Source organism: Fulmarus glacialis, unplaced genomic scaffold, assembly GCF_000690835.1.
Source record: "Fulmarus glacialis isolate BGI_N327 unplaced genomic scaffold, ASM69083v1 scaffold5592, whole genome shotgun sequence".
In the NCBI taxonomy this organism is placed as follows: Eukaryota; Metazoa; Chordata; class Aves; order Procellariiformes; family Procellariidae; genus Fulmarus; species Fulmarus glacialis.
This window is the reverse complement of record NW_009197064.1, coordinates 15,093-33,266: the sequence shown is the minus strand read 5'-3', so window position 1 is coordinate 33,266 and position 18,174 is coordinate 15,093. Positions and strand designations below refer to the sequence as shown.

General features: G+C 38.8%; 1 protein-coding gene across 1 annotated transcript in view; it reads left to right on the top strand.

The window, feature by feature from the left end:
• The window catches only part of LOC104072813 (band 4.1-like protein 4B), a gene marked incomplete at its 3' end in the record, with an annotated part of 55,132 nt that overhangs the window by 23,246 nt on the left and 13,712 nt on the right, over positions 1-18,174 (top strand). Inside the window, exons 5-15 of the mRNA XM_009572395.1 lie at positions 3,052-3,096; positions 3,915-3,967; positions 8,243-8,348; positions 8,983-9,070; positions 9,943-10,031; positions 10,349-10,418; positions 10,591-10,760; positions 10,865-10,974; positions 13,035-13,065; positions 13,577-13,610; positions 14,610-14,677. Coding sequence (XP_009570690.1) covers positions 3,052-3,096; positions 3,915-3,967; positions 8,243-8,348; positions 8,983-9,070; positions 9,943-10,031; positions 10,349-10,418; positions 10,591-10,760; positions 10,865-10,974; positions 13,035-13,065; positions 13,577-13,610; positions 14,610-14,677 — 864 coding nt within the window. The remainder of the gene's footprint in view (positions 1-3,051; positions 3,097-3,914; positions 3,968-8,242; positions 8,349-8,982; positions 9,071-9,942; positions 10,032-10,348; positions 10,419-10,590; positions 10,761-10,864; positions 10,975-13,034; positions 13,066-13,576; positions 13,611-14,609; positions 14,678-18,174) is intronic.

Sequence of the window (18,174 nt, the reverse complement as noted above, 5' to 3'; positions counted from 1 at the left end):
TATGTCCTGCTAAAATGCCAGTGCTCTGCTTTGCCCCCCTTGCTCTGAGACTTGCGGGTGATTTAATAATGGTACAGGAGCCACAGAATTGTGGGAATAGACAACTTGAGTTCTTGGTTAACGGTTGATTGAATCTCTTTCACTTCCCCACGAGTTCTCTGTGGTGCAAAAGGTGTAAAGACTGCATTGTATAAAGTCACCTTAGAATACCTGGAGGTCTTTTGTTTCAATCTGGTGGGCTGTTTTCTGGGCTGTGAGGACTGTACCTTGCTGGGTTTGTAGCACCCTAGTGTGATCTAGAGGATATTCTGAAAATTGGGAAAGGAGCAGCTGGAGGAAAAGGGTTAACTTCTCTTTTGTATCTGCCAACTTTGTGTCTTCTTCTTACAGTAATCATCTATCTTAATATTATTTTATCTTTTTTTTTTGTTCTGTTTCTCACTGTAGGGCACTTTCTATGTCTTCTAATTTGCTTGGCAATAATCAGTGTACTCCCAATCAGCCTAAGGTGTTTAAAGATTGTTGATTATTGTAGTTCATGTGCATGTGATGTTTACATTAAACTTATGCCTGCAGCCATATGTTTACTTTCTCCTTTCATATCTGCTGTGTTGACCATGTATTTTTTTTCACTGCCTGAGACAAGATCAAAGAGCTAATTGTCACCACCTTAGGAGACTAACGTAGGGGCTTTAATATCTATGATCAATTTAGTGCAGCAATGTTAATTCAGTAAAAGGGCATATACCTATACAATTAACCTATAGAACTCCCTGCCACTTATGTAGTTGAATATAAGATCTTAGAGAATCCAAAAACCTGGATGATTTTGGGGCATCTCTAGTGAGAAAATGCATTTTAAATTAGTAGGAATAATATATATTTTCTGAAAATTAACATAAGTGCATCAGGGTGCATTGTCTGACAAGTATTACATTTCCCCTGTGTTCAAATTATTCCATTACTGTCCACCACAAGATTTCTTGCGTACTCCTCTGAAGTATATGATCCTAGTCACTGTGAGGTGTGTGTTTCTGAGCTATGTGATCATTGCTGTGATCGAGTAAGACATTTTCTCTGAAAGTATTAACCTCTGATGTTTTGTAATCTAATTATTGCTGAAAGGTGGCATTTCAGAAGACTATTTTAATTAGAAAAACACTTTAGTCAGCTTAATTTTCAGTGTTAGGAACATTTGTTTTTTTAACTATAAGCTTGACAGAAGACCACTGTGAAACTATGGAAGGAAAATGAAAATGAGCTGGAAATTGATTTTATAGTGAACAAATGGTTCCATTTTTCTTTTTTTGTTGGAGAAAGTAATTTTGAATGTTGCTGTTCTCTTAAGAATCTTTATGTTGGCTGGATGATATTTTCCATGTAGCATGTTGAGTAAAAAGTTAAGATTAGCAACTATATACTCATAATTATTCCAAGTAGAAATGGAATGGGAGTAAGAGGAGGAAGAAAAATGATCATTAGCAATAACTGTGAACTGGCCTGGTTGGGGGGGTGTTCAAAATTCCTTGTGGAGACCTGTTTTCTAGTAGACTCCAGTTTCTCATAATTAGCACAGTAATGGGGAAGTGTTGAAACCCTTCACCCACTCTGTCTTTTTCCAATTTAAAAACACAGTTGAAATCCAGTGCATTTTGGAAGACATCTTCTGTCACTTTTATGGGACCTGGTTAGTTAGTTAGAAAAACAACAGAGGAATGTGTCTGTACATGTGTGTTGTGGAGAATTTTCTAAGGTATTTTGCTGATTTGGAATGTCAAGAATAGAGATGCCGATGATTGTCAGTCTGCATGCAGAAAAGGAGCAAGAGTAAGCCATACCAACTAGAGAGCAGAGCTGCAGCACTGCATAGGCTGACTGACGCTGATAGAAGCACTGCCCAGATTTTTCTTGCAAATTTAGAAGAGTTCATGGGATTGTGAATCATCAGGGAAAAACAGTGAGAACAGGAAGTATACTTGCCTACCCTTAATCTATGCACGCAAATACCCAGGTTTGATTGGCAAGTCAGGTATTAGCCAAGTATGTGAATCAGAGGTGTAACACAGAGCTAACATGGATAAATCTGATTCTGCTTTAGTGTATCATGAGAAGTCTTTTAATCTTCCTTTTCATTTCTGTTCCCCTGTCTAATTCCAGCTATTCATCCTTCACCACATTCACAGCACATCCTCTGTGATGAAAAACACTTAGTCTTTCTAGCATCCTTTGTAAAGATAGGAGAGGTTTACGTTCACGTTTACTGGGTTGACTCTCAGTAGTGCTTTCATGCTTTCTTCTCTTGAGTCACTCATCGTTGCAGGCCTCACCCCGCAGCGTCCAGAGCAGTGCAGAGCCTGCCTGTGCCATCCTGTCCTGTACAGAGCTCTTGCATGGCCTGCAGCACTTCTGCATGTCTCAAACCCCAACTCTGAGTGGCTGTGACAAAACATGAAGCATGCCTAGAACCAAAGATTAGCGAAAGCTTAAAATACTACTACAGTTTGAAGACTGTAAATTCCTACTTGGCCTACTAAATAAAAGATTTCTTTTATTCAGAACTTTTCTGCTATTTTAAGTGAAAATTCAGTCTGAGCTTTTCCTTTTGCCCAGTTTGGACTTCCTCCGTGTTCTGTATTTCTCTTTGAGAAGGTAGCCCTGGAGTCCTCATGCCTTTATCTGTGTTTTGTCTCTAGATCATATAGTTCAATTCTTGCTTGAATTGGGCAAGACCCAGTTCAGAGAACATTGGAGTGTCAATAAGATTTAGGTTGCTGTGGTGTATGCTCAGATAGAGCACATCCCTAAACAGCAAGGCTTTGGACAATGTCCTGAACACAGCTAGTAGGTGAAAAATGTTCTCTTCTTTTTGATTTTAGTGAAGGCTATGGGAACTTTGAAGGGTGTATCTGAGTGATCCCAAAGGCCCTTTTTTTAAGAGCAAGTTAATGAAAATGTTGTGACTACTCAATGAATTGGGATATTTTTCCATCCATTGGGGCTAGAAAGATGACATCATATATACTTCTGACTTTCTGAATTTTCATTTGTCAGGTACCTGTTTGTATTACAGCTCCGGCAAGACATTCTTTCAGGGAAGTAAGTATCTCTTTGCTCTTGCAGCTGTAATTTAAAGTATTTCTAACAGTTAATCTCTTAGTGATTTAAAATTTTACTTTAACTGTGTGATCTTTTTAATTCTTTATGGTATTTGTGCACAGATTATAAGCATGATTTACAGTTCCACGTGCATTTTTTTTCCTGTAGAATACAAAGATCTATGGCTTTGTATGCATCATGACTATATTATTCACAAATAGAATGAGTAAAGACCTTTGATGGATTGACTAGGTGATGGAAGTGTATAAAGAGAGCAAAGACTGTTCTCTGATCTTTATGACTTGAAAATGTAACGTGGACTTGCCATATATTTCAGTATGGTAGGTAAAGTAGAGAAGGAAAAGATGATGAAGTGCAACACTTTCTGTACAGGTCAACCCTGCAAAAATATTTTGTGTGTTTATAGTCGCACCCTAGCCAATAAATTCACACCTGCTCTATTTTTTTTTTTAATTATGAAACCAAAAAGACCCAAAGCCACATGTTCTAAAATACAGTGTTGGAGCAAAAACTATTTCTTAGTTGATTTAGTGTTGTCTCTATTAGTTCAAGCTTGGTTTATGGTGGAGCATATCATGTGTTTAGTGCTAATTAGAATGTACCAAATTAGGAAATAATCATATGCAAGTAAAAATCAATTGTAGATGTTTCGTATCATTAATAGCATGTGGTTTAAGGGATCTTGTGGAAGTTAACATTTCCATTTCATGTATCAGACTACTTTTTAGCCCTGTTGCAAAAAGAACTCACTGAGAAAAAAGACATTATTTTTATAGCTTGTTTTTTTTCTTTTTAAGACTGAAATGCCCTTATGAAACTGCTGTTGAACTAGCAGCTCTGTGTCTTCAAGGTATGCAATCTTTTGAAAGTGGTTTGTCTTAGTGTGTTAAAAAACTGGCCTACTAGTTTCTTTTCATTCTTTGTTACTAATGATTTCTCATTGATCATATATAAATGACATTTCTTTACCTGAGGAAAAGAATTTTAGGGAGGTCACTTCCCTGCCTTCCCTGCCTTTGTAACTTCTGAACTACATTAGGCAACGTCAGCACACTTGCCGAGGGGAAGGAGCCTCAAAGGCATGGACAGACAAAGGTTTCATGGAAACCGTGGGCTGACGAGGGAAGAAAGACCCCAAATAGTTCCCTGCTGAGGGAGAAGCTGTGGTGTGTGTGCACTGTTACCTCTTCAGCCTGAAGAGCCAGCTGGCCCATCAGCACATGCTTTGCGGCAGGCAGGTCCCTGCAGGTGTAGCTTTGAACATGGGCTGCCTGCTGCCTTGCCAGTGCTTGGGAGAGCGAGCCTCTGCCGTGTGTGAGACAGAAGATGGTTACAGGGCAGGAGGGAGGGGGTGGCAGGTTCTGGAGAGGAGAGAATTGTATGGAAGGGTAAGAAATAAGATTAATTCTGTGTCAGGAGCAAGGGTTACAAGATCAAAAAAAAAAAACGTGGATACTAAGCTTCATTAGTTTATTGTAGGAAAAAGGTTTTTTTTTATTGCTGCGAACATGTTAATACAAATATTCATTCCATTTCAGGTGTTTTGTTTCACAGATAGGGTGGAAACTTGTGTAATGAAGCTCAAATCAAGTTCATTTTTTCTAAAAGAAAGTGCAGTGATCTGGATCATTCTAGGCAGCAAAGGAGTGAAATGAAGAATACTCTTCCTGTTCCGCTGGTGGTTGACAATGGTACATGGAGTGCTTAGGCAGAGTCTCTTAGTTTAATACAGGAATGGAGATAACTCAGTGATTGTAGATGGACTTGACAGTCAAAACTGGGAATTCAGATCCAAATAGCAACCGGTGTAAATCTTAAGACAGTGGGTTATTTTTCAGTTTCCGTCTGCACCAGTCTGGCACAGCTTTGATTGTTAGGTGTGCAAAGAACTTCTGCAGACAAACTCCGTTTGTCTTTTTGAGATGGAGAAAATCTGAAGCCCGTATTTGATTCGTTGCTTCCATTTTCACAGATAAAAACACCAGTAACCTCACCCCTGGTCTAAGCAAGGAGAACCAGCAAAGCATAATAGGTTGATGCCTCAACATTTTGGGTAGTAACTAAAACCTGTGATTACTATGTAAATGTAATACAATAGCCATCCGTCATGTTTATAATGTCTCCAACTAGGTACCAAAACTAACACTGCTTTACACTGTCTGTGGGGATGTATTTAAATTGTGGTAGCATTTTTATACTTTTCTGCTGTCATTTTTTCAGTTTCAGTTTTCCACTATTTTGACATCATCACAATAAGTTTCTCCAAAATTATTTCATTATTGCAACTAATTTATTTATCTCTGCTGGCATATGCTATAATTAGCAGGTTTTTAATAACATTTCTTACATTTTATTGACATTGGAAGCTTTTAATTAAGCACAATAGTTTAAAGAAAGGTCAAATGATTATTCCCTCCTCAGTAGGTTACATGTACTCTGTGAAATCCGATCTTGCTCCTTAGTGTTGCTTTCCTAAGAGTGAGGAAGAAGTTACAAAAGCCTATTTAGGAATCGGTGCTCTAACTCTCTGAAAGAAAGGCCTTTTCTCTTTACAGGACAGCTTTAAACTTCATACGTTTTCTTTATCAAGGAAGTTGTAACAGTAATTCTTTTTTTGTTTCAAAAAACAGTTTCGTAGGCTGGTGTTTCGTGTGAATCATCTTTCAAACATAAATTGTTGGTTTGTTGACAGTCCCATGAAGGAACTGCTGTAGCCAATAGCATCGATTTGCAGTATGGGGTAACTTGTGAAGCAGATGCATAATCACATGCTTCGCTCAGGGATTGTCTGCAGAAAGGTTGTAATCAAGTTTGAATGGTCACTGCTAGAGTAAGTTTTTAACTACCTCATTAGTCTTGTGTGGCTTTCGTATTTAACCAGGTGTACTTTTGAAACTACTGGTTAAACTGAAAAGGAAAACTTTTTCTCAGATCTCCAGTTTTCAGTTCTAAACATAAGACATCTTCATGGGATAGTGCAAACTTCTTTTTTCCGTCTGTGTAAAAGAATCAACAATATATTTACAGATAAACACATTTTCGCAGTTTTCAAAAACTCTCTAGGAAACTTACTTTTAAAAATGTCCCCCAGTTTATGCAGTTATTTATTAAACAACACAGATAATGTATATAAATGCGTTATGTAACACCCCACCCCCCCCAAAAAAAAAACAAAAAGACCAGAGGACGGGCATGCCAAAGCATTATACTTCGTTATAAAACCTCAAATGAAGAGATGGGTCCTCTGCTGTGCCCTTGTGTTGAAAAATATTAGAGTTGCTGAGCCATTCAGGGAACATAGTTCCACCAGGAAAGACACTAGTGAGAGCATCCTCGTACGGAGCCCACGCTTCCCCATTCTTCCACTGCCCTCCCCCGTGCGGGGAGCTGATGAGGCTCTTACTGGCTGTTACTCTCAAGACCTATTTCTTAGAGATCAAAATGATGACATCGTTTGTTTGCCTGAAAGTGAATAAATAGTGAGTGCAGCTATTGAGAAACAAGGGTGATATTTTTCTTGTACCCAATACTTCTGCCCTAGCTTCTCTGTGTACCTTTTGTCCTATGTGCTCGTGATTCTTCTCATCCTTACACATCCTCCTTACAGCACAGTCAGCCTTCATTCCCTGCCTTCTCTCTCAGTTAACTAGTAGAAGACTCTCCCGTGTTTTTCCTAGATGGTTGTCAACACATCAAACTTCAGTTTCTTACTTTTTTTCCCTGAAGTCCTCCTTGCTAATGTGTTTGTTGTGGCTCCCTCTTATATACTGGAGACTGGACTGCCAGTAATTCTAAGCAACATCTGTGTTAAATAGGCTTCCAACTTAGATGAAACAGCAGCAGAGCTGAGATAGCTCTGTTAAAGACATGTAGATAAGAATACTGTAACTCACCATGGAAGATTACTGTTGCAGAGAAAATATGTGTGTGAGGCTGTAGGTAGAAATGAAGATCAGTGAACAAAATCTGTTAATCCTCAGGAATGCTAAATGTTTGAGCAAAGCTCAAGTGCTCAAAACCACCTAGTAGGTGTATCAGTCAACAGATTGCATTTTGAATGTAACTTCTGTGTTCTAATGTATCCTGCTAGGTATTTTTGAAGACTGAGAGTGAATTATATTTTTGCAACTCTTATGTGTAAAACTGCCCTGAAGCAATAAAACTGTTTTCTTCAAGGGATTTCATTTCCCTCTATTAATTTTTTTTTTTATTTTTAGTAGTAATCGTAGTAGTAGTCAAGCACCACCGACTGACAAAGGCCTGGTTTGGAATCACATCATATGTCAGGTGACACATGGTATTGCTGAACAGTGTATTTGCCACTGATGTTTGTCCCACAGTCCCTAGCAGTGACATTGCAGGCTCTTTGTATAGCTGAGAGGTTCCAGGAGCAAAGCATGTCGCCGGCACAAGACAGCTAAGGGCGTCAGTCACTGAGATGCTCAGCACTTGCATCTCCTGCTGAGCCCAGTAGAGTTTGAAAGTGTTCTGCTCCTAGAAAAGAAGATACCAGGCTCTAAGTAAATAAGTAGAAAGTGACACCTCAATTATGTTAACACTTCAACGTTTCTTTCCTTAAAAATTACATAATGTGAATATTATACCACCACTGTGGTTTTAAAAAAAACCCACAACTTTATCACTGGTTTCTGAGACTAGGTATTATCTTCGTGTTTTGACATGAACAGTAACGTAACAAAGCATGCAAGAGAATGGGAAGTGTTGTGGAATGAAAGGTATGACCTCATTGCAATGAAAGGAAGTTTCAAAGTAACGTATTCTGAAACAGTAGTGCATAGAAACTTTATTTCCCTTAAATGCTTTAAAATCCAGAGAAGCAGCTTTAGTTAAGCGGGTTTAGTTCTAACATTCTTGAATGTCAGAATTCTGTACCATAACCTTACACTGCTCCTGCAAATGCGTTTGTCTGACTTTTGCTGTAAAATCTGATTTGAGTTTGGGAGCCGGGAGGGGGCTTAACTTACAACATCGGCACAAGTGTATTCTTCTACAACATGTTTAGAAACTTACAAACTATCATTGTCTTTGTGGAGATGATGGAATTAAATATTTCTGGTCATCCCATGATCTTTATGTTTTTAACTTTTCAACTGATTGATTGCAGCTGAGCTGGGAGAGTGTGAGCACCCAGAGCACACACCAGAACTCGTGTCTGAATTCAGGTTTGCACCAAACCAAACCGAAGCAATGGAATTTGACATTTTTTGCAGGTAGGGGTACCTGTGTGGGAGTGGTGCCTCTAGCAACACGAGGTTTTCTTCTCTTCCAAAGTCAAATATGTCCATGAGAATCCCTTCAACAGATATAAAATGGTGATTATGTTTGTCAGTTGAGAAGTATTATAGATAGACTTTGAGCCCTCCCCTCCCTAGAAATGTCAAGTGGTAATTTATGGAAGGTTGGTGGGGTGAGTTTTCTTTTTTTTTGTTTGTTTTTCTTTAGATTATTTCATAACAGTTTAAGCAGTCTGATCTTTTTTCTGTTTATGTTGGAAATAATTCTTTTTCTCTCTCTTTCTCTCCTTCTTTCACGCATGCACACAAAGTTTTGTGTTCAGCAAATGCTTTTGCCTGTCTTTTGTTAATAAATATGGTACATTTTGGTGATGCTGTCTTACCTGAACTCTCATCCTTATTGGCAATTTTAGACCTTTTTCAATTTTTGTCTCTCCGATTTATTTTCATTTGGAGGGAAGAGGGTAGAAATATAACCTAAGCTTGAAATACCGTTTAGTGTCATTAAGATTGAGGGCCCAAAGAAAAGGGATAGGGGAACAAATTTTAAAACATTTAAAACAGACAAAAATTTTGTATGGTAAAGTATAAATATATTTTTTGTTCTTAGGGGAAAGAGCCCGGCGCAGGCCGAATTGTGCTACTTGAACAAAGCTAAATGGCTAGAAATGTATGGTGTAGATATGCACGTAGTAAAGGTAAGATCCATGTTACACTTTATTTTACTAACGTGGGGTCAGAACATTGCATGGAGATGCTGTCTCAGGCAAAACAGTCTCAACTCAGGGAATTTAACTTAATTTAATATACTGCCAATTAAAATATTCAGTTACTGATTTGGGTACTGACAAAAAAAAAGAAGGCAATAAAACAAGCACAGAAACATCTTTCCTCCCCCTTCCCCAGCTTCAGTCCAACAGTCCAACATCTCTCCTCCCCTCTTCCTAGTGTCAGCTCCCCTTGTTTTCCCTGCGGGTTACACTCAGTCCCTCCCAAGGCAGCCCACAAGGTTGGGGTCATCCGCACAACAGTTTCTTTGTGCTGCTTCCTGCTTCGCACTCATTTTCCTCTGCGGACCTGTCCTTCCTGCTGCACCTCTGCTGCTGCATGGGTCGCCCGTGGGCCACTGTCCCTCAGAAGTACCTCCTCCTGCAGGGAGAAGCTCCTCTCGAGAGTACATCTCCAGCCATGTCTCCCACAGCGTCCCTTTCCACATGCCTTTTCCCAAATTTCTCCTTTTGTGTCTTCTTCCCCTGCCAGCTACTGCTTGCTCTTAAACACGTGTGAGGTGAGGTGTGGGCTTCCCTGGCTGCAGTCTTGGTGCGGGGCTGTTTCCCCAGGCATCTGAGGCAGCACACGGCCTCCTCCCACGCAGGGCACCCTGCAGCACCCTGTTGCCAAAACCTGCCAGTTTCCACCTGATACAGATGTATATTCTTCTGCTCTGTAATGTTAAAAAAATATGCAAACCTTATTGTTTAGTTTAAAACCTATGGATTTTTACATACTACTGTAGTAAGATTTACACTACTAATGGCATATTGATCATTGATTCTGTGCTTGCTTACAGGGAAGAGATGGTTGTGAATATGCTCTTGGATTGACACCAACAGGCATATTGATCTTTGAAGGAGCCAACAAAATAGGCTTATTCTTTTGGTAATCTGTTTTTGTGTTATATTCCTTTCTGTTAAAATGCTGAAATCTTTCTTCTTTACATAATGGGGTCTTGACGATATTTTGTAATGTAGATTGAATCTACAAGGTTAAATCTGAAGGTAAATTGGCCTGGTTAGAAGTACCACTCTGAAATGTGAAATATTTGTTGAAAAATAGTCACATTGCCAGGAAGTCATACTTTTATTACAATTCCTGAAGTGTTCCAGGATTGCAGATCACTCATACATTTTGGAGGATTCTCCTAGATTACAAAATGCTATTTTTCCATTAATTTTCTCTTTGCTTCTTGTGTTTAGGCCTAAAATCACAAAAATGGACTTTAAAAAGAGCAAACTAACACTTGTGGTTGTAGAAGATGATGAACAGGTAACTTTCTTCCCTTACTTGGGCCTGATCCAACAAAGTGTGGTGTGTGCTCAGGCTGGTAAGAACACAAGGGAGGCTCAGCACACTGTTGGTCCAGGCTGTATTTCTCCTGCCGAGGACAGTAACTAATATCATGCATGCCAACTTCCAAAGCTTTTGTTTCTGCATTTAGGGCAGAGAGCAAGAGCACACATTTGTTTTCCGGTTAGACAGTGCCAAAACGTGCAAACATTTGTGGAAGTGTGCAGTGGAGCACCATGCTTTCTTCAGATTGCGAGCCCCAGCAAATAGTAAATCTAGTAGATCCGACTTCATAAGGCTGGGATCACGCTTCAGATTCAGGTATTTAGCAAAGTAACAGCAATATATTTGTGTTCATGCAAAAGGAGCAGGTACAGTGTCCAGCAAAAGGCGGTAGCTAACTTTGTTTATTTCTGTATTTTAAGTGGGCGGACAGAGTATCAAGCAACACATGGGACAAGATTACGCAGAACTAGTACATTTGAAAGAAGGCCCAGCAAGCGATATCCCTCTCGAAGGCATTCAACTTTTAAGGGTAAGTATTTGTATATGTGTTCACTGAACCAGTCATGCAGGTGTCCTGTTAACTCATGTAAATGTCATATTACAACCATAAAATCTGTACCACGGTGTAAAAAGAAAAACATGTCAGACCACCTGAAAAATCAGAATGTACATGGGTTTTTTTCTCCCAAGTCAGAGTCCATTGTTCGTATCTACCGTTTTTAATCTCTGTCTACACTTAATTCTTCCATCCCCCATCTATGGAGAAGGAGGTACCTATCATTTCTTTTGTTGCTCAGTTGAGGAGGGAAGAAAAATTGCATCAAACTCGATGAGGGAAGGCATGTAACATTTTCTTTGAAAACGTGCATTTGCCATGTAGAGTGAAGCAGTGTCCAAAAGCCTCGCTGACTTGCTTATCTAGCCAGACAGTTCTAGGTTTATTGAGCAGTCTCATTATGCAGTTGTTGCTGTTTTGCTCACTGTAATGGCATGTTATTCACCTATCCAGACTGACCTTAACCAGCTTTCTCTGGGAGTTGAAATGTGCTGAATTTGAATGGAATGACAAGGAATTGATTTCCCTTGTGGTTTTGTCATTTGTCCTTCAAAAGTTAAGCTGAGATTTTTATTCCTTGTAGAAAAACCTAGGAAGGAGCACTGCAAGACAACCCCCTCTAAATTCTGTGTTACTTGAGGCTGGAGGTGTAGTTTCTGTATGGAGCAGGGTGAGCTGACATTCCCTTAGGATGTCTTTGCGCTCCTTTGCATTCCTAGAATATGAACGTCAGTTCCATGAAAACTCTTTGTAGCACTTTTATTTCTCATGTACAATGGGGGGAAAAGGGTAGCAAGCATGCATGCTTTCTAGAGGCTGTGACACGCTCCCCTAGTCAGTTTTTTACGGAAATGCAAATTTATTAAATTTGAGAGATACTGTTATGTGATACATGAGAGTCAATTATATGGTAAGTGTGGATGATTTCATAAGTGGAAGAACAGATTATTTTAATTTTACAATTTTTACAATAACAGGATCTGTCAGACCTGCAGGTTATACCTTGCGTCTCAGTGCTTCCATACTTATGTCTGTGAGATGGGGGGAGAAGAGAGAAAGTGTGGTTTATGCTCAGTTTAGTTCTCTGTGCATAGCAGCCAAGCAGATCTTCTGTCATACCCAGATGATCTGCCTCCACAGAGCTCAACAACATGTTTGTTAACTTAATGCAAAAACTCCCTTTAGATTATTGTCTTTTACGCATCTCTTGGCCATTAAGACCTGTACCTAGTTGCAGCCCACAAGCGTTGGATTCTGTCCTAGCTCAGTCTCTTTGAGACTTTTACAGTGTCTCATTAAGTTTGTCATCCACTTTCTGCATTCAGCAGAGACTTGGATTTTCAGCTGTATCACTCAGCAGTTTTTCAATACTATTGAAAAATACGTTGTTTGTCAGGAAAAAGAAATGATACATCCCAGTTGTTCAGCTGCCTTCTTCATTGTTCTTTCCAGCCTGTCCAAAGGACAAACCAAGACCTTGTTGCTCAAGATTGCTCAGTGCCTTTCTGTATTCCCAACTGATGGGCTTTTTTGGCTACCATCATTCATTGTAATAAGACACAGGCCATTACCAATTTCAGGAATACTCTGGTTTCTGTAAGATGCAAAATTGCTGTGAGAGGTAGCTTCTGATTTTCAAGGGACACAGTGGTATTGACATGGTAGCTACAGCAGGGTGAGAAAAGTAGTGCTCTGGTTGTGCAGAACTCACTCTGCCAAAAGTCCTTCTTTTGTGACATTTGGGAAGAATACTCTTGTCTGCTGTCATCTTTGATGGGTTTGACTCTTGCAGAGACAGAGGGAGGTTCGTGTCTGCCTCATACTTTATGTACTCACACAGAAATGCTAGAAAGCACAGGGCTGCACTTGAGATTCTGACGCATTTGTGCAAATGTGTCTCTATCCTCATACAGGATTATGAGGTAAGCTTAAGCTGTAGAACATCCTGATCACAATAGCTGCAAAGTGACTGATAGTTCACGTCTTAAGTTTTTTTCAACTGTCTTAAGGTTTTTTGTTTGTTTCTTTTTAAGCAAACAATCCTGTGAAAGCCGCACAACTGTGGTAAGTGACTGCCCAAGTTCTCTCTACCTCTCAATTGCTGTTGTCAGACAAACGGGATTCTGAAGACCATTTCTGCATTAGGATTTGATGAAAGAAATTCTCTGGTGTGGGATGAACTGCTTTGGGATCTCTCATTAGGCAGCACCAGATTCTTCTTGGGGACCACCTATGAGACTTTAAGTGCTTCCATTTTTTAATTTTTTTTTTTCTTATTGTGTTTGAGATCAGACTAAAGTAAAGCATATCTCCTTTCTGCTTGTTGCTATTATGCTAACTTATCTAGCATTATTTGTTCCTGTTTCATAAATGTAAAATGAAGAAAAAAAATTTGCAATCCCCTTTCTTGCACCCTAATTGCTGTGGTGTATATCTTGAATAAAATATTGATGCCCTTAAGAATATGAATTTTACTTCACTGTGATACTTCCCTGAAGAGTAGAACCCTGAACTATAGGGAATTGTGACATAGATATATTGATTACATAAAAGCTAATTTTTTTTTCTCCCTTAGTGCTAAAAATACTCCTGAAGTCCATAACTACCAGGTAAGAGCATAACAATTGTTGAGGACAATATTGTCATTTTCTTATTTAGTGGTAAATATTTTTTTCTCTCTATAGTTAATACAGCTGGTTTGCTCCCCTTTCCTTACTCTGAGGTGAGATTCTCTGAGGTGGTTCAGAAATAAACAGCATCAGGTTGGGAGTTAAGGGGAAAGTGGAGGAACTCTTCTCTCTTTTTTCCACTGTGTTCTTGGATGCTCTGCAAGCTGAATACACGCCATTTGCCATGCTTTTCCCCTTCCCCTTCCCGACTGCTCTGTGAGCAACGCTTTTGTCTAGAGCAGCCTCTCAAATCGGGTGATCCCTGACAAGAAGTTCAAAGTTGCAATTATCTTCCCTATCACAACACTTAAGGAGTTCATTGCTGGTCAAATGTTTGTTTATTGTCTTTTTTTTTTTTAAACAAGCTCCTTTATAGACTTCAAGGAAAAACCTTATCTGGTTTTCATCTGTGATACTAGCAGTCAGTGCTACTGAGAAAGCAAGCTGTGCTTTCATCCAAACTGAGTGTGTGCATGAGAACTTAGTCTTAACACTTGTTTTTATTAGAAGCCTCACTAGTGGTTTTGTTTCACTGTTTCTCCTCAAGATCTCATGGATATGAGAGAGAAATGCTGTCACCAAAGATAGGTGACCTCCTGAAGACTGCTATTATAATAGTAACCTTTCTCACTCCCCACCTTTGATTAAAGCTGACATTCTTTTCATGTGTTTTCTATGAGAAGCACTAGATGTGCGAGGTTGTCTCTCAAACAGAAAAGCAATTTTCTTTGCGTTTTCCCATGAGTGTGTCCTAACGAGCAAGCTCATCACCAAGAGGTCTCATGTATATGCTAAATGGCATGGGAGAAGATCTGAAAAGTGGGGTTTCTAGGGCTCACAGGGAGCATGTTCCTCATGGCCCCAGGAAGATAAAAAGTTAAAGTTAATAGGGAGTTTTTATATGATTTCATTAACTGGGTTCAATGTTTTCACTTGCAGCCACAGTATCACCCTAATATACATCCTGCTCAGCCACACTGGCATCCACATACACCTGTGAATGTAAGGTAAGCAATCCTCACTTTGTGAAAAAGATGATTACTTCTTTCTTTATCTTAATCTGTTGGCATGAAGCTTTGGTGGACGATTTTCTGCACATGAAAAGCAAACAGAAGTTAGAAATACGTGATGTAGAGGCAGTATTAAATAACTTCAATTTAGATTTTGCTTTGGAATGTCCTAATCTCCGTGATGAAATTTTTTTTCAGGTTGATTTTTAATTCAGAATTTGAAATACAACTTTAGTATATTTCTGTAGGGAGTATGTTGGAAGCTCAGTAGCTTCAATAAAACTAATGGCAATTTGATCAGTATTTAATCTCCTAAAACAAAGAAGCAACTCATTTTAGGGTAAAGTTAAGTTACGGGTGAACAGATTCTTGCATTGCAACACTTTTTTAATCTTTTGCAGAAATGTATATGGAAAAATAACATATACGTGGAACAATGTGTCAGGCGCTTTACAGATAATTAGTGAAATCATAACATTGAGTTTTTGAGAACTGTTTCACAAAAATATTCCTGTATATGCTATTATGCTATCTTCTTGCATACTTCTTTATTTTGTCACTAGCAATGAGAGAAACTGAGTGAAAAGAAATTTTGGAAGAAATTCCGTCCAAGTTAGAACCAGCTTGGTGGAGCACACAGTGGAGGCACACACCTGCTGGTGGATATATGTCTATGCCTGTGCACGTGATAAAAATCAGCTGCTATTTTATCCTAATACAAAGTAACCTTTTTAGGTTATGCAGTTTTTTAGACAAATAATTACTGTCTTGACTGAAAAATACCGATACCCTGATCTCCATTCCTATTCGTCTTACATTTTTATCTCTATATTCGTACATCAGGATAGGTAGACTTCGTTCTTAGTGTAGGCAGGCTCTGGAGATGAGGCTGAACTTAAAATGGATGAAAAGACAATTTGGTCCAAGTTTGAGTCTGAGAATGCAGGAAAAGGCAAATATGTTATTAGAAATACTTACTAGGCAGAGAAGCAGACATACTTGTTGTCATCTGAAAATTCCTAGCATACGGCAGTAAAGCAGATAATAAATTTATGCTAGAAACAAAGACTTTAAATTGGGTTATTAACTTTGTCTGTACTTCATGTTCAGGATTCTTCCTGGTTTTAGGGTTTAATTGTCCATTTTTTTTGTGTGGTTTAAAATCCACAATTTCACATTACAAAAGAGTGATTGCCAGGAGAGGTTAATGATTTTATAAATCGTTTGAGGTTTTGCTGAAATTTTCTAAGGATTTCTTCACTTATGATATTAGTCTGTAACATTTTAAAGCCAAATAGTTCACCCTGGAGCAGAGTGATACTGAAATAAGCATAATAATGTATTGTAATGTGTGTAGACAACCTCCCCCTTCAGCCCTTCCACTGCCTGGGCAAAGATTAAGGTCAGTGAAATATGAACAATGGCTTTTTTATAGCTAGGCTTGTAAGTCTAAAAAACATACTTAAAAGCTCAGTCATGCAAGCTCGGTAGAAAAGGTGCTCAGAATTTTTGTCCCAGTCAGGTAGAAGCATTTAAATGTGTGGTTAAAGTGGAAGCTTCCAGTTTTTCTAACTTGGAGTCAAAGTGGAAGAGTTGGACATTTGACATCTTGGATAGCTTGCTTTGAGAAAGCTTAATCCATCCGACTATGAAGATGAGCTCAAATCACAGATGCATGAAATTCTTTCTGCTGGGCATGCAAGTCTAGAATGGGCCAAGGGCTGAAATGAAACTACCTGTGCAATACGTGTCATATATGGGGTTTTGTTGAATAATTTGTAAAATAATAGGTGGAATTATGTCTCAGTCTTCTTAGTAAAATCATTTCAGTGGAATTATTTGTTTGCAGTTAACTTAATGTTCAGTCTTCTGTGAAAATTCATTCCAATTAACAGTTGTCGTTATATAACTTTAGAGTATCTCCAAAAAAAGGTAAAATCTAAACCTGCCTGTATTTCTGCTACCATTTAAAAAATTACCAAAATAAAAAGTGCAACTTCAGTTTGGTAATAAGGGAATCTTCAATATTGTGGTTTCCTACATACTGTTCAAAAATTTTTTTTTTAATTTATTTATTCCCCCCCACCCCAGTGATTCAGGAGACACTGTAGGAGTGGTTGAGGTTAATATCTCTAAGCAGCAAAAAGTAATGAACAAATAAGGAAAAAATATTTTTCCTCTTAGTACTTTTGCAAGTTTCACTGCGTAGGCACAGAGAAATACCTGCACTAGCTATAAACTCTAGGTGTTCATCTTAACAAAATGCAACTATGTAACTTCTAAGCTGCTTCAGTGTAATTAACTGCACCAGCCCTGAACGAATGGCAATATTTACAGAAGAGCAATTTTCATTCTTAATGGGATTGCCTTTCTTAATTTTTTAGCCTTTCATGAGCTCAACCTTTTGCATGATATGGTTTATTTTACTTGTTTGTTGTACGCATTTAGTTTTCCTAGAGCCTCCTTCTCCCTCCCCACCATTTCTCTGGGGTTCAGGAGCATTGATGCACGACACTGGTCTGTAACACTTGAAAACAGAGAGGGTTTTTAGTGACTGAGCTCTGATTCAAAGCCTTTTGAAATCAGCTAAAAGATTCCCAGTTGCTTCAGTGACTTCTGCATCAGACCTATAGGTCTGTCACCATTTCCTTCCCTTACTGATAGCTGCTCATCACACCGTATGCATGCTTAGCACTTGCTGGATGAACTCATGTTAATGTGTAGCACTCGTACGTTTACTTCCATCTCTCACTAACCAATAACTGTGCAAATGGTACAGGCCACCCTATCATGATGACAGGCCATACTGGAAACCCCCCACAAGTGGAGAGGACAGCAATTTACGATATATCCAGGAACAGAACCAGAAGAATTTAGGAGGAGTCCAAAGTATGGTGTACCAAGATAAACTCATGACGACTCTCTGAAAAACAGTCATCTTCATTTCACCTGCCATCTTAGACGATCATTGCATTCCATGGTCCTTGTCTGTCTGCAGTATGTTCAAAGTGTATTGTGCATAAAGTGTGTGTCTTTGTATGTACATCCATCCTTGTTTAGTGTTCATGGACATTCTTGGGAAAAGTATTTTCCAAATCTTTGTAAAAAATCTTGAAAAACCTTTCGTGAAAGCTGGTAAGAATTTTCAGTGCCCCAAGACCAAAAATATTTCTGGGGATTTACATTCTACCATACTTTCGAAACTGTGACCCCTCTGCCTGCTGTTGAAGATCAGCCATTTGTGCCTTAGTTATTTTTATCGTCTTGTTTCTTTTGAGTCAAATTAATAGATGAAGTTTGAGAAACTTTGTTTTTTAGTTGACATGCAAATAGGATATTGGAGGGAGGAAAAAACAGAATTCACACTGGCGATCAGAATGGCTTATGGACCACCAACAAAGGGAACCTACTGAGTTAGTCATAGGTTTGGGTGTCATTTGTTTTCAATTTTTGTGTTCTGCAGCAAAAATAGAGGTGCTTGCCTAACTTTGAAA